The 13,260-nt window shown below is 41.5% G+C and overlaps 1 protein-coding gene across 1 annotated transcript; it reads right to left on the minus strand.

The window, feature by feature from the left end:
* Positions 1-50: 50 nt before the first annotated feature.
* Positions 51-7,153, minus strand: LOC120718996 (inosine-uridine preferring nucleoside hydrolase-like). The gene is made up of 8 exons (XM_040007854.1): positions 6,970-7,153; positions 6,394-6,574; positions 6,105-6,284; positions 5,522-5,633; positions 5,286-5,422; positions 5,050-5,127; positions 359-475; positions 51-281 (listed from the first exon to the last, which is right to left on the minus strand). Exons 1-8 carry the CDS (start codon positions 7,035-7,037, stop codon positions 129-131), a joined length of 1,026 nt encoding a protein of 341 aa, XP_039863788.1. The 5' UTR covers positions 7,038-7,153; the 3' UTR covers positions 51-128.
* Between the last annotated feature and the right edge of the window lie 6,107 nt (positions 7,154-13,260).

Here is a 13,260-nt window from a genome sequence, read left to right on the forward strand (position 1 = left end):
TGGAAAATCAACTCCCAGCAGCTTTTAGGCACCAGCAACTGGGTGTGCTCTTTTTCAAAGAGAAAAAAAATCAGTTTTTATTTCTTGTTATGAACCAAACTCAAGCATTCAGCATGCATAGAAACATTCTATTTGAGTGCATTGGTCAACATTTTCTTTAACTTTTCCAAGTCAACTTTCTTCATGATGATGGCTTTATGGTCTTTCTTCAGCTTCTGGATGTAGTCCACCACCATCATGCCTCGGGTGTAGGTCCCCTCCAACTCCACTGCCACCGCAACCTGAAGGAGAAACACAAGAAACTGTTAAACAATACTTGAAATTTTACTTAACCTGATAAAAATCAGGAGTTGCTTACCTCTTCGCTCTCAGTTATCAATGTATCATCGATGGCAGCAGCTAAGGCATAGACGTCACAGGAATTGAAACCAGTTCCTGCAGTAATCTCCTTCTTATAGTCAGCTGATTGGGCTTTCTGTCAAATCAGTACATCACAGGTATTTAGACATTTTGTGATTATCAGTGTAGGGACTAGGGATGGGTATCGAAACCCGGTTCTTGTTGAGAACCGGTTCAAACTGTTTCAATTCCTTGGAATTGTTTGGCATTTTTGCAAACGATTCCCTTATCGATTCCAGTCGCCCCGAATGACGTCACCACGTTGCGGAGCGTCATTTACCTGGCAGGAAACATGGCGCCTAAGCGGCTCAAACGCTCAAAAGTTTGGTCATACTTTACGAGAACGGATGACAACAGGACAACTTGCAATACTTGTAAAGTAGAATTTCATTTAAGGGAGGAAACACTACGAATATGCAAAAGCATTTGCTCACAAAACACGCGATGACCTTAAATGAATGTCGTGTTTTTAATTCCGCTCCGGACTCGTGAATCTCAACCCAGCAGCAGTGGTAATGTTTGCACGTCCTCTCCCGTTAATGCGGCAGGTAAATAATCAACTAACAGTGCATATTATGTTAGCGCGATCTGCCTTATTACAAAACCTGCCATTACTGTGCTGGCTCAGATGCTGGCAGTTCTCACTGCAGTCTACCGGTAGCGTCTCCTTTCAGGCCAGGATAGACAAATGTCACTGAGCAGTGACTAAGTTTGTGGTCAGAGGCTTGCACCCATTTGCCACAGCAGATGCCCCCGATTTCACTTTGGTAAGTGAATGTTTAATTGTAGGCAGGAACATTACTGGGAATTCTTGTGTAATTGCTACAGAATAATTTGTTATACTTTGTTATTGCTACAGAAGAATATTTATTTTATTATTTTACATTTACAATTTTTTTTCCTGGGGACCCTGTGACACCCCATGGAAGAGCCATAGGCTGTGGATCTCTTAAGATCTCACTGTTGGGTTTGTAAGGCCATGTTACTCCTAAATTTCTATCTTGTTCAAAGAGAAGATATAAAACAAATTTCTAAGCTAATCGACCTTAGTGTTCTCCTTTTTAAAAAAAATAAGAATCGATAAGAGAATCGATAAAGAATCGAATCGTTAAACAGAATTGAAAATGGAATCGGAATTGTGAAAATCTTATCAATACCCATCCCTAGTAGGGACTAACACGTTATTAAGTAACGCGTTACAGTAACTACGTTATTATTGTGGTAACGAGCATGGTAACTAGTTATTATGCCAAAATCAGGAACGCGTTAATCGTTACTGGGATTTAGATAGGGTCGTTATTCGTTACTTCTTGCGGTGGCTATCATGGAGCGTCAACAGATTCAGTAACATTAGCAAGTGGTGGAGGCCAGCAGGTGGATGAGGGAAAGGGGAGGCAGGAGGAGCAGAGACCCGAGGTGGCCGCCGGTCCGAGTGTCAGGTGAACTGAACTTCAGGTAAGAAGTTATGACCTGCAGTCTATCTGGGTCAGATATGAACCAAGTTTAGTTGTAGTTTGTTTTCGTTGTGCTGACTTTTTTGTACTGGGTACTAGCTAGCATGACGGAGTTTCTATACAGCTGGGTGGTGCTATGATGTTGATGTTGAACTTTATTTTGTTCATAAGGTTAATTATTAGAGTTTCCACCCGTCCCTAGTAGGCTAGAATCATGGCGGCGGTCAACGACGGTCCAGGCGTGGGATTTCTCTCGTGGAAATATGCACATTATTTTTTCCTTTCTATTGGTACGTGGCACAGTGCACTTGTGGCAAGTAAGCAAGCTAGAGGACTGACAATCTTGCTGGGTATCCAGTTACGGAAGCAACACATTAACAAGAGAATTCTGAGTAAAACCAAAGTTACTTTCCCTAGTAACTAGTTACTTTGAAAGTAACGAGTAACTTGAAGTAACTGAGTTACTTTTGAACTAGTAATGTAACTAAGTTACTAATTTAAAGTAACTTGCCCAACACTGGTGATTATCTGTAAGCCAGTGGAGGACCAAGGTCTAAACAAAAAAAGTTGCCACTAGAGGGCTTCAACCAACACCTGTAGACTCCTCTTTTCACACTCTGTGGTTACCCTTGTATAGTTGAGAGACCTTGGGGAGTATAATGCAAAACCTTTGGTCTTGTTAGCTTATTAACACCATTTAAATGTCAGTTTAGAATTTGGAAGTGGACGTCCTGGCACATCAATCTGGCTATGTGCCACAAGCCAGTAGAGTAACCCAGATTTCTTGGAGTCACTGGTTGGGTTGAAGAGTGTTACATCTAGGGACGTAATTGCTCTGCTGGGGGATTTAACCACTTATTTGGAGAGCAGTGTGACCTGGATGGGTGGAAGGCTGTACCAGCCAGGAGTGCATGGAAGATACCATTGAATGAGAATTTTGGTCAGGTTCAAAGCTAACCATCAGACAACTCAAGAGGGGTAAGTTGTGCTCTTCTCACACTGTATACAATGGTAGTTTGGTTTTCTATGGTGTTGATCAATGTTCCCTCTAAGCTGCGTGCGTGCGCAATTGCGCACTGCTGGCACGGTCTCTGCGCACAGAAAATCTGCCTTGCGCACAGAAAAAAAATCTAACCTGAATTGAAATTAAAATTAATACTTTAACATTTCTGTTTTGCAGTGTTAGTCAGTAAGTGACTGGCTGCTCCCGTATGGGATTAGAACGATGCCACCTTATCCCATAGTCCAGCCAATAATGCGATTCACATTCGTATATACGCAGCTAATCAACGTGGTTGACAGGCTATGACAGTGTCCTTATGCGCCGACACCGGTGCTTTAGCTAGCAAAGCGGCGTGGCTGATGTGGAGGGAAGCCACGTTAATGACAACGTGTACAACCATTGGAGATGTGAGCAGGACAGACGGAACAAATGATGGAAAAAGTGTGGACTTTATACCAGTTTTTAAATTGTGTTGATCGGCCACGTAAAACCAGAGTTATGATAAAAAATATATGTAATGTTTGGTTTTCTTCCTGAATACTGTCGTTGTTTATATTTACTGTGGGAAGAAACGGTGTTTTATAAGGAAAACGCTGGAAAGCCTGTGAGCAAAAACAAAACCAAACCCCCCCCCACCCTTTCCTATTGGTGGAAAAACGTACCATGTCAACCAATCAAAAAATTATATGGCAACAGATGTTTAGGAAAGAGGGAAGTTTTAGGAGTGACGTGTTTTGAGATGTGACAGATTTGCGACGTTTAGGGCAAATCTTGTGTAGTTAGTGTGTAGTGTAGTCAGTAGTTTTGTTGTGTGTGTCAGAACAATGAGGCGACTGCTGAATGTTACAGGTGTTACAGGAGTGATACATCTCCTGTTGTCAGGCCTGCAGGTATCAGGCTGTTGTTCTCGTTTATCTCATAGTGGACAGGAATTATTTTTTGGAGTGGCACAAATTGTGTGGCATCAGATTTGATGCAGAACAGCTGATTGTTCTGTAAATAGTTTGAAATGTATATTTAAAAAAACGCCTTGGCAGCATTTTTAGGTAAACAGCTGCAAAAAACTTTGTTGTTTGCATAACTCAGTTACTTTTTTGAAGAAGTAACTATATAATTCATTGCCCAACGTTGGTCATTATATACTGTATTTTGCAGACAGAGGGTTACAGACTCTCTCACAGACCACAGACACATACTCATAATACAAGTCAGAGCTTTACAGAAAATCATAAAATAGAAAGTTGTGTTTTCAAAATTGGAGTTCAAGTTATTTTTACTTCCAACAGTGTTAACATGCTACACAAGTCATGAACAAGATTTTTTTTTAAATTTTCATTGTAAGTGGGCTAAAGCACTTAATTAAAAGTAGTCTAACATAAATGTAAATGCTGTAATTTGATTATTTTAATAAACCATGTGACTTGGATGGATTTGATGCTGGCGTGACTACAGTGCACACGTCTGCTGTTGCTCACAGTAGTCCAAGGGACCGCTCAGGGAGTTTGTGTGTTCGCTCAGACACATGAAAAATTAGAGGGAACATTGGTGGTGATCGTAGGAAAATCTATGCTTCTCTGTTCAGGCTTCTGCCCCCACAACCTGAATCAGGAGAGCGACCTTTCTGATGTGAGAATTACACCACTCCTTGTAAGAAAAGCTGCAATCATTCAATCATTTTATCAGTGCGACAGTTTTTGTTTCTTATGTATTATGCTTCTCCCCCCTTTCAGCAAATTATAAATTAAAGAACAAGGATGTGTAACGACATGTATGTAAGTGTCATAACATTCTTTTGGCAGCACAGTGTGTTGAAGCCTGGCATTATTGTGTCACAGCACTAAGATCCTGCTTAGACAAGTTCATCTGGGAGGAGTGGCAGTTTAGCTCACTGGGCTGAGCTGGTGAACACATGACACGATACCAGTCTGAGGTTTAGTTTGATCCGAGGCTCTCTTGGCCTGTCTTCCCCCACTCTCTTTCTGCTGTTCTGTCTCATTTTTCCCATGGCCTATCTAATAAAGGTGAAAAAACTTCAAAATTGTTTAACAGAAATTCCTCATCATTCGCAGCACCTGGGGATCCAGTGCTTCTTGCAACATATTTTCTTGCAAAAATGTATTAAGATATAAATTTGTCACACTTTCTGGGGATGGGATTCTAATTATTGTAATAATATCATTTGCACATTCTTACCGTCCTTGAAAGACTTGAAATCTTTTTCATGAAGTCTGCTTTCTGAGTAGATTCGGCAAGCCAGGTGTCACAGAAAGACTACAGGAGGAAAAATTGAGGGTGAAAATTTAAATCACTGTGAAATTTTCAGTCAAGCCAACAGCAGCATTATTACAAATATTCAAATATTATTTTAAATGTAATTTCAGTTAGTGTAAAGCCATACAGCTTGCTGTACAGCTTGTCTGTTTCCTTACCCACGGAAGGCTGTTCCTGCAGGTGAACTCCCATGTAGCCATGTAGGTTGGGCAGGTGTAGCGGTCCAACACGATGTAAGCCGCCTCTGGGTCGGCTACAAAGTTAAACTCTCCACACACTGTGGTGTTACCTCTGGCTGCACACAGACATTATTAATGCAATTCTTGTTATTATTCATATAGAAAAAAAAATCATAAATCATAGAATAAGTACATCAGGGTAAATAAAAGCCTACATTCAATGTTTCCCCCCATGATGTAGAGCGCCTTCAGCTTTTTTGGCAAGGAAGGGTCCAACTGCACTGCGACAGCCAGGTTAGTGAGGGGAGCAGTGGCTACAAGGATCACCTGAAGGCAGAAGACTAATTTGTGTTGATGACTGGAGTGCTCTTGTTATTTATAACATAGCTTTGGGATGAACAAAACCCCTACAAATAAAGGTTTTTTATCTAGAAATTTACTTTTTTAGTGAAATTCAATAGATCATTTACATAGAGTAAACCTTTATGTTTACCTTTTTTTAAAATAAATAAACCATTTCAAGAAAATCCCAAATTCAAGGCACATGTAGTGAAACGATGTTGTCATTGAGTTGTGTTTTAGATACATAAAACTTAATAACAACTGAACTGAAATGAGCAAATCCACTCTAGAAACTAAGCCGAACTAAACTGAATTAAAAACAAAAATTAAAATAAATAAAGAGAATCCAAAAACTATAATAATTCTGGTATGCATAGAATACATGCATACACAGAAAAATTTTGCTCTTAAATTTTATTTACAGTACATTAGCAACATGTTTAACAGAGCACTCACCTCTCCAGCATTGTCTTTCACAAGCTTGATCATGGCCTGCACAGCTTTCGTCTTCTGCAGCAGATCCAAGCCTGGAGCATCTGGATCCGGGACATCCCCCAGCCCGTCTTTCCCGTGGTAATCACCCGCATGCTGTTTGCGGGCCAGCAGAGGCTTTGAGCAGCCACGATACACTGGAATCTGTATTGTAGGTTGCATTTAATAGCATGTCATCCAGCATGCAGCCATGCAGTCAGATCTGTCACTATATCCATGTATAAGGCTCTCCCACACTCTGCTCAAAACTTACATCCAGCCTATTGCAGACTTTCAGGACACGCAACGTGTTCTTGAGGACGTTCTCCAGGGGTGTGTTGCCATGGCAGCAGGTGATCCCCAAAATCTCCACATCAGGGTTGGCGAGGGCCACCATGATGGCCATAGCGTCATCCACCCCAGTGTCCACATCAATGATGAGCTTCTTCTTCATCCTGTGTTCAACCACAGCATTAAAAACCTGAAGAGATATTGTTTCTAATAAGGCAAACTTCATTCCTCTAACATGATCTGGAACCATCTATCCCTCCATTTTTTTTAACGGCTTTTCTAACTGGAGCCTATCTGAGCTGTCAGAGGGAGGGAAACAGGGTACACTCTGCACGGACCACCAGTCTATCTATCACACATAGAGAGAGAAAACTACAAAAATAAAAACAAATGAAACACAGCGTTTTTTCTATTGATATTTAGATACTTTTTACAGCATCACCTTTAGGATGGTTTCCAATGTTTAAATACATATGCAGTAATTAGTGTTCAGAATTAAATTCTTATGGTATTCTAAGGTTCATTCTAAAGTAAAATTACTTAAATGTAAAATACTCACCTGGTGAATGGATTCTGTTTACAGCTTAATGATATAAGCGTCCGCAGCTGAATGCGTAAACTGAACATTGGGCAGAATTATATAGGGAGGTGTTGCATAAACACATGGCTAACTCCACCTCAGGGGATTTTCTCTAGGTGTTATAAATCTACCCCAAACTTGGGTTTGTCCGCCTTTTTGTTTAACTTTTGTAAAATGAAATAACTGCATGCTCTTTTTGGAAAGAACAACATTTAATAATAATATAGAGGGGACGGGGGTTCAAACTGTGTAATAACTAGAATTGTCTGACATTGTTAAAATAATATTGTTCAGCTACAGGTGTCTAGAATTAAAGGGGCTACTGAAGGCTTTTTAGTTAAAACAAATACACTTTAAAAAAGAAAAACAAACCATTCAGTTTCTCTATCTTAAGATAAACTCTTGATCTAGAAAGTGGACAATAGAAATAATTAATTACATAATTACATTCTTGAAGGATTTTCATTAAACCCAAATATGGTAGAAATGTATTGAAAAGAAGGAATTTTATAGCCATCTTAAAACAGCTACTCTAGAGAAACCTGCATCCAGCCAGTGCACAGATTTTTAATGTGTAACCTGTATCCAGTGCCGTCACATAATGGATGTCTTTATCCTCTGTAAGAAGACTAAGAAGACTTTTATTTTGAAAGAAACACCTTTAGTGCATGTGTTCATTTTCTCATATGATTTGTGACTAAACAATTTGCATCTAATGTAATTCACGTTTCTGCAGACGTGCTTGCAGCATGGTTAATTTAAATAAGACATTTCTTTTATAAAGTCTGCAGTATACAGTTTACACGTGAAGACGGTAGAATTTTATAAAGAGGATAAGCTGGATAAGCTCTTGGCTAACTCCGAAATTCCTTTATAACCTCTCCTCTATAGAGTTTAAGGGTATTCGTGACTTCACAAAGCCTCTTTGAGGCTTCACTTGCTTAAAAAGCAAATTTCTTTCCTCTCATGAGAAAGAAAAGTGAAACGAAATCAGATTTGATGTGTCTGCTTGGCAAGCCTGTGACATTACCTTTGTGGAAACTTGTGTTTAAGACGAATCTGCTGCAGGGCTGAAACATTGGTTGTGAAAAGATCTATTATCTTATGATTAAAGGGTATGTCAAAGCTCTGCATTCTTAACAATTGACTTAATCAGGTAGCATATATCACCTCTGTGCTGTGTTTGCAACATACCTTGCTATTATTGTAGTCGGCTTAACTAGTTTAATGAAACTATTAAGTCAGAAATTCTACATATGTGGTGTGAGATGTGTTGATCATGCAAACATGTGTTAAACTTTTTGACTGCATGATGATAACCTCAGTTTTTACTGGCTTGCAGAAGTTGGTATCAAAGCCTTATTTCCCTTGGAAATGACAATAGACATTCATGAAAGTTTTCACGTCACTCTGTTTGACTTTATCTGTCTCTCACATTATTGCAGAGGAATTTTGGTCCACTGCTATGTACAGCATTGCTTTATTTCATTCATGTTTGCAGGCATTTGTGTTGAGGTCTGTACTTTGTACAGTACTTTTCTGTACTGGTGCTGGAAGGTGCTCTGTTGTCCTGCTGGGAGACTTCAATGCTCACGTGGGTAACGACAGCGAGACCTGGAGGGGCGTGATTAGGAGGAACGGCCTCCCTGATCTGAACCCGAGCGGTGTTTTGTTATTGGACTTCTGTGCAAATCACAGTTTGGCCATAACGAACACCTTGTTGGAACATAAGAGTGTCTATAAGTGCACGTGGCACCAGGACGCTCTAGGCCGCAGGTTGATGATCGATTTTGTAATCGTACCACCAGACCTGCGGCCATATGTTCTGGACACTCAGGTAAAGAGAGGGGCTGAGCTGTCAACTGATCACCACCTGGTGGTGAGTTGGATCAGGTGGCGGGGGAGGACGCTGGACAGACCCTGTGCACCTAAACGCGTAGTGAGGGTGTGCTGGGAACGTCTAGCAGAGGCCCCAGTCTGCGAGATCTTCAACGCACACCTCCGGCAGAGCTTCAACAGCATTCCGAGGGAGACTGGGGACATTGAGTCCAAATGGACCATGTTCAGCGTCTCCATTGCCGAAGCTGCTGTATTGAGCTGCGGCCGCAAGGTGGTTGGTGCCTGCCATGGTAGTAATCCCCGAACCAAATGGTGGACACCAGAGGTGAAGGGAGCCACCAGGCTGAAGAAGGAGTCCTATCGGGCTTGGTTAGCCTGTGGGACTCCGGAGGCAGCCGACAGGTATCGACAGGCCAAGCGGAATGTGGCTCGGGCAGTAGCTGAAGCAAAAACTCGGGTGTGGGAGGAGTTCGGAGAGGCCATGGAAAAAGACTTTTAGACTGCCTCGAAGAGATTCTGGCAAACCGTCAGGCGTCTCAGGAGGGGAAAGCAGTGCTCTAACTGCACTGTGTACAGTGCTGGCGGAGCGCTGCTGACGTCGACTGAGAAAATTGTCGGGCGGTAGAAGGAATACTTCGAGGACCTCCTTAATCCCACTGACACATCTTCCGAGGAGGAAGCAGAGTCTGGGGATGAGGGGAATGACCAGCCAATTTCCGGGGGCGAGGTCACTGAGGCAGTTAAACAACTCCTTGGTGGCAGAGCCCCTGGTGTTGATGAGGTCCTCCCCGAGTTCCTGAAGGCTCTGGACGTTGTAGGGCTGTCCTGGTTGGCATGCCTCTACAATGTTGCGTGGAGATCAGGGGCAGTACCCGTGGACTGGCAGACCTGGGTGGTGGTCCCCATCTTTAAGAAGGCAGACCGGAGGGTGTGTTCCAACTACAGGGGGATCACACTCTTCAGCCTCCCTGGGAAAGTCTATGCCAGGGTGCTAAAAAGGAGAGTTCGTCTGCTAGTCAAACCTCGGATACAGGAGGAACAATGCGGTTTTCGTCCTGGTTGCGGAACACTGGACCAGCTCTTTATCCTCTCAAGGATACTTGAGGGTGCATGGGAGTTTGCCCAACCAGTCTACATGTGTTTTGTGGACTTGGAGAAGGCATTCGACCGTGTCCCTCGGGGTGTCCTGGGTGTGGTGTTCCGGGCATGTCCCACCGGGAGGAGGCCCCAGGGCAGACTCAGGACACGCTGGAGAGATTACATCTCTCGGCTGGCCTGGGAACGCCTTGGTATTCCCCCGGATAAGCTGGAGGAGGTGGCTCGGGAGAGGGAGGTCTGGGCCTCTCTGCTTAGGCTGCTGCCCCCGCGACCCGGCCTCGGATAAAGCGGATGAAGATGGATGGATGGATGGATGGATGGATGGATGGATGGATGGATGGATGGATTATGGTCAGACATCTCCACTTTGGTCTCTTCTGTTTAAAGGATATTGTTCCAGAAGAGTTGTAACTTGTTCAGATGAAACTTTACAAACCTGACATTTTCTTTTCCTGGCAGCCTTTCCACCAACAAGATAATTATGGCAACACTTGGCTGCTTCTTAGCCTCTGAGTTACTGTGGGATAAGCTTAGTTTTTCACAGGACTGCTCAGATTCCTGTGAAAACCTTCTTTTTCAAAAGTCTGTGTAAAGACATTGTTAATTCTGGTCAGAGGTTTATATACACTCATCATGGCCACCAGTGTAATTTTAAGCTTTTAATGATTTCTTTGAACTGTTCTTTTTCCAGCGTGTAATGATTGTACAGCCATGTCTTTATATAAATAAATCAAATATATACAGAAAACCCCACCACTAATATTTGATTGTCCCTAAGCAAAAGCTTCCAAAAGCATCTAACCAAAATCTTTTGGTAGCCATCTACAAGTTCCTGGCATAATTCTGCCTTCAAGAATTTGGTAGTAGTTCTCCTTCTTCATTATTCTGTCCACTTACAAATGTAACAGTACCACTGGGAGCAAAACTCCCACAAAGCATGATGCTACCACCACCATGCTTGACACCTGGGACAGTGTTCTTATGTTTGAAAGCCTCACCTTTACTACCCCAAAACATACCTCTTGTAAATGTGTCAAAACAGCTCAATCTTTGACTGGTCTGACCATAAAGCTTTTCTCCAGAAGGTATTTGGCTTGTCTATCTGGTAAGCTGGAAATTGCAGCTGAGCTCAAAGGTGTTGATTTGGAGCAGGAGCTTCTTTCTTTATTGGCACCCTCTCAGTCAATAGTGTTGCAAAACACTGTGGACAGTGATGCTAGTGTTCCAGCAATTACCAATTCATGGCAGGTTTGAGCCTTAGTGGTCCCTGGGCAGACCTAACGAATTTCCTGAGGGTGATGGTTTGGGACTTCCTCCAGACCTTGGCAAATTGGTCATACATATCTACAATCTACATATCTGGGACTCTGATAATTGTTCAGTCCAGTGAATTTTGTGTAATAAATCATTTTTTATGCTAGCAAGAGTCAGGATAACTAAGGCAAGTTAAGAAAGTTAAGAAGTTAAGAAAAGTTAATAGGCCTTGTCAAGTTAATAAAACTTGACAAGTCCAAAATTTCAGCACTACTTATTAAAAGATTTGGATGAGTGCGTGTCAGCCTACAAAAAAGTAAGGAAATTTGTCTATTATCTCTAAGTTGTAATGATGCTTCTTGGCATTAAATCTTATACCACTGAAAAGCCCCAATTTCCCCTATAGTGGTACCAAGTTTGTCTAGGAAATGTATTTTGGGGTTGAGTAGGGTTGAATATGTGGGTTACACCTAATAAAAACTCTGAAAGGTTCTCACTACTGAAAACCAAGCTGTTTCAGGTGAAAAGGAAGCCGTTTAAACTGAATAGGAAGATGTTTTGGGTGAACAGGACAGTGACCAGTGAGAACACATTTCAAAATACAGATAACATTACATTAATGTCTGCTCAACAGCCTGAAAGTGAAATATATTAGTCTTAAAAGAGACCATCAGAACTCTTTAAAATGTGACAGCCATGGAGCATCAACCTGCTGTAAGTATAAGTGTGGATGTGCTGAATAGTCACACTTTGGCACCTGGACATCAGACACCAGAAACAAGAAATCCCAATAGAGTTTGTGTATAATCATCTAGCACTCCCTCTTGTCTAAAATTGTCTGAATTTTTGTTTTGAAAGACTCAATACATTGCAGGGCACAAGTGAAACATTTTTACGACATCCTCTTCATTGCCTCTCATCTCAAAGAATGCATGTGAAAAATTCAGGGTATCAGATAAAATTTCATTGTAGTTGAGGTACCGTCACACAGTCCTCTTTCCAGATTGTAGGTGCAGCTAGCATGGTGCAACTTAGCATGGCCAGGAGGTCTAGACTTGTTGCTATCCTACAACAGTGTTTGGATAGTCACTACCAAGGCCAAAAAATTGTTCTCTTATGCTGCTAACAAGCTGTTGAGTAGACATCAGCGTGGTTTTCATGGTATTGAAATGTACTGTTTGTTTTTCTCAACTTCCTGTTCAACTGAAATCTTCTCAGTTTTCATTAGTGTGTGTGTGTGTGTGAAAGTGTTTTAGTAATGTGTGTGAAATATTCAGTAGAGTGTGTGAGAGCGTTTCAGTAACAACGTCCCTAAAGCCCACTCATAAAATCTTCCCTGTCAATGCCAAACAGCTTGTTCTGCTATCGACACCTGTTTCGTGTCATTTGCTGGATTTCACGATTAAAGTCTGGAGAAACAACACATATTAACATTTTAACAATTTATTCACATTACAAACAGGAAAAATAAAAATTTTTAAACTGTTTTGTCAAAAACAGTATTTCTAGTTGGCCACTTTCCTTAGAAGCAACAATATAGTCTTTTTTCTTTACTGTGAACGACTGAATAAATGCAGTTCAAGTCTGTACAGCCCACCCAAGGCTGCCCAAGGTTGTCATTGCACAATAACAGCTATGCAAATTACCTGCTAGAGAGTTTACCCCACAGCCATTTAACAGGACTGATGTTAAAAGCACAATATTCAAGGGTGTGCTGATGGCTTGCTTTGGTAACCACATGAGCACATGAACAAACTTTAGTACATCATTTCAGTGTAGTTTTTTACCTTTCAGACGTATTGTTGTCAAACTGCTGGGCGGGTAGCCAGCATGGACAAGCAAGTTTGTGACTGGGATAACTCCAGAACGAGGCGATGTAGGTTTTTCAAATTGATACCAAAATTTAAATAAAATCAAATTTTTTGAATGACTTCAAACTGAAGTGAACTGGACCTAAAGATCAAGGTCACAGGTGTGAATGCAATAACTTGAGAACAAAGCAACATAGAATTTTTACATTAATACCACAGGTGTATCATGTATCATTAATTTATATCATAAAATGACCACTGCAACACA

This window comes from Simochromis diagramma, unplaced genomic scaffold (genome assembly GCF_900408965.1).
Source record: "Simochromis diagramma unplaced genomic scaffold, fSimDia1.1 OVJJ01000381.1, whole genome shotgun sequence".
NCBI classification, from domain to species: domain Eukaryota; kingdom Metazoa; phylum Chordata; class Actinopteri; order Cichliformes; family Cichlidae; genus Simochromis; species Simochromis diagramma.

What these genes read in the sequence shown, in the direction of transcription:
- LOC120718996 (XM_040007854.1), bottom strand. Translation starts at nt 7,037, where the DNA reads ATGTTCAGTTTACGCATTCAGCTGCGGACGCTTATATCATTAAGCTGT. An exon ending in GCAGGAACAGCCTTCCGTGG is followed by an intron (nt 5,128 to 5,285) that starts GTAAGGAAACAG and finishes TTCCTCCTGTAG; the next exon opens with TCTTTCTGTGACACCTGGCT. An exon ending in TGATAACTGAGAGCGAAGAG is followed by an intron (nt 282 to 358) that starts GTAAGCAACTCC and finishes TTTCTCCTTCAG; the next exon opens with GTTGCGGTGGCAGTGGAGTT.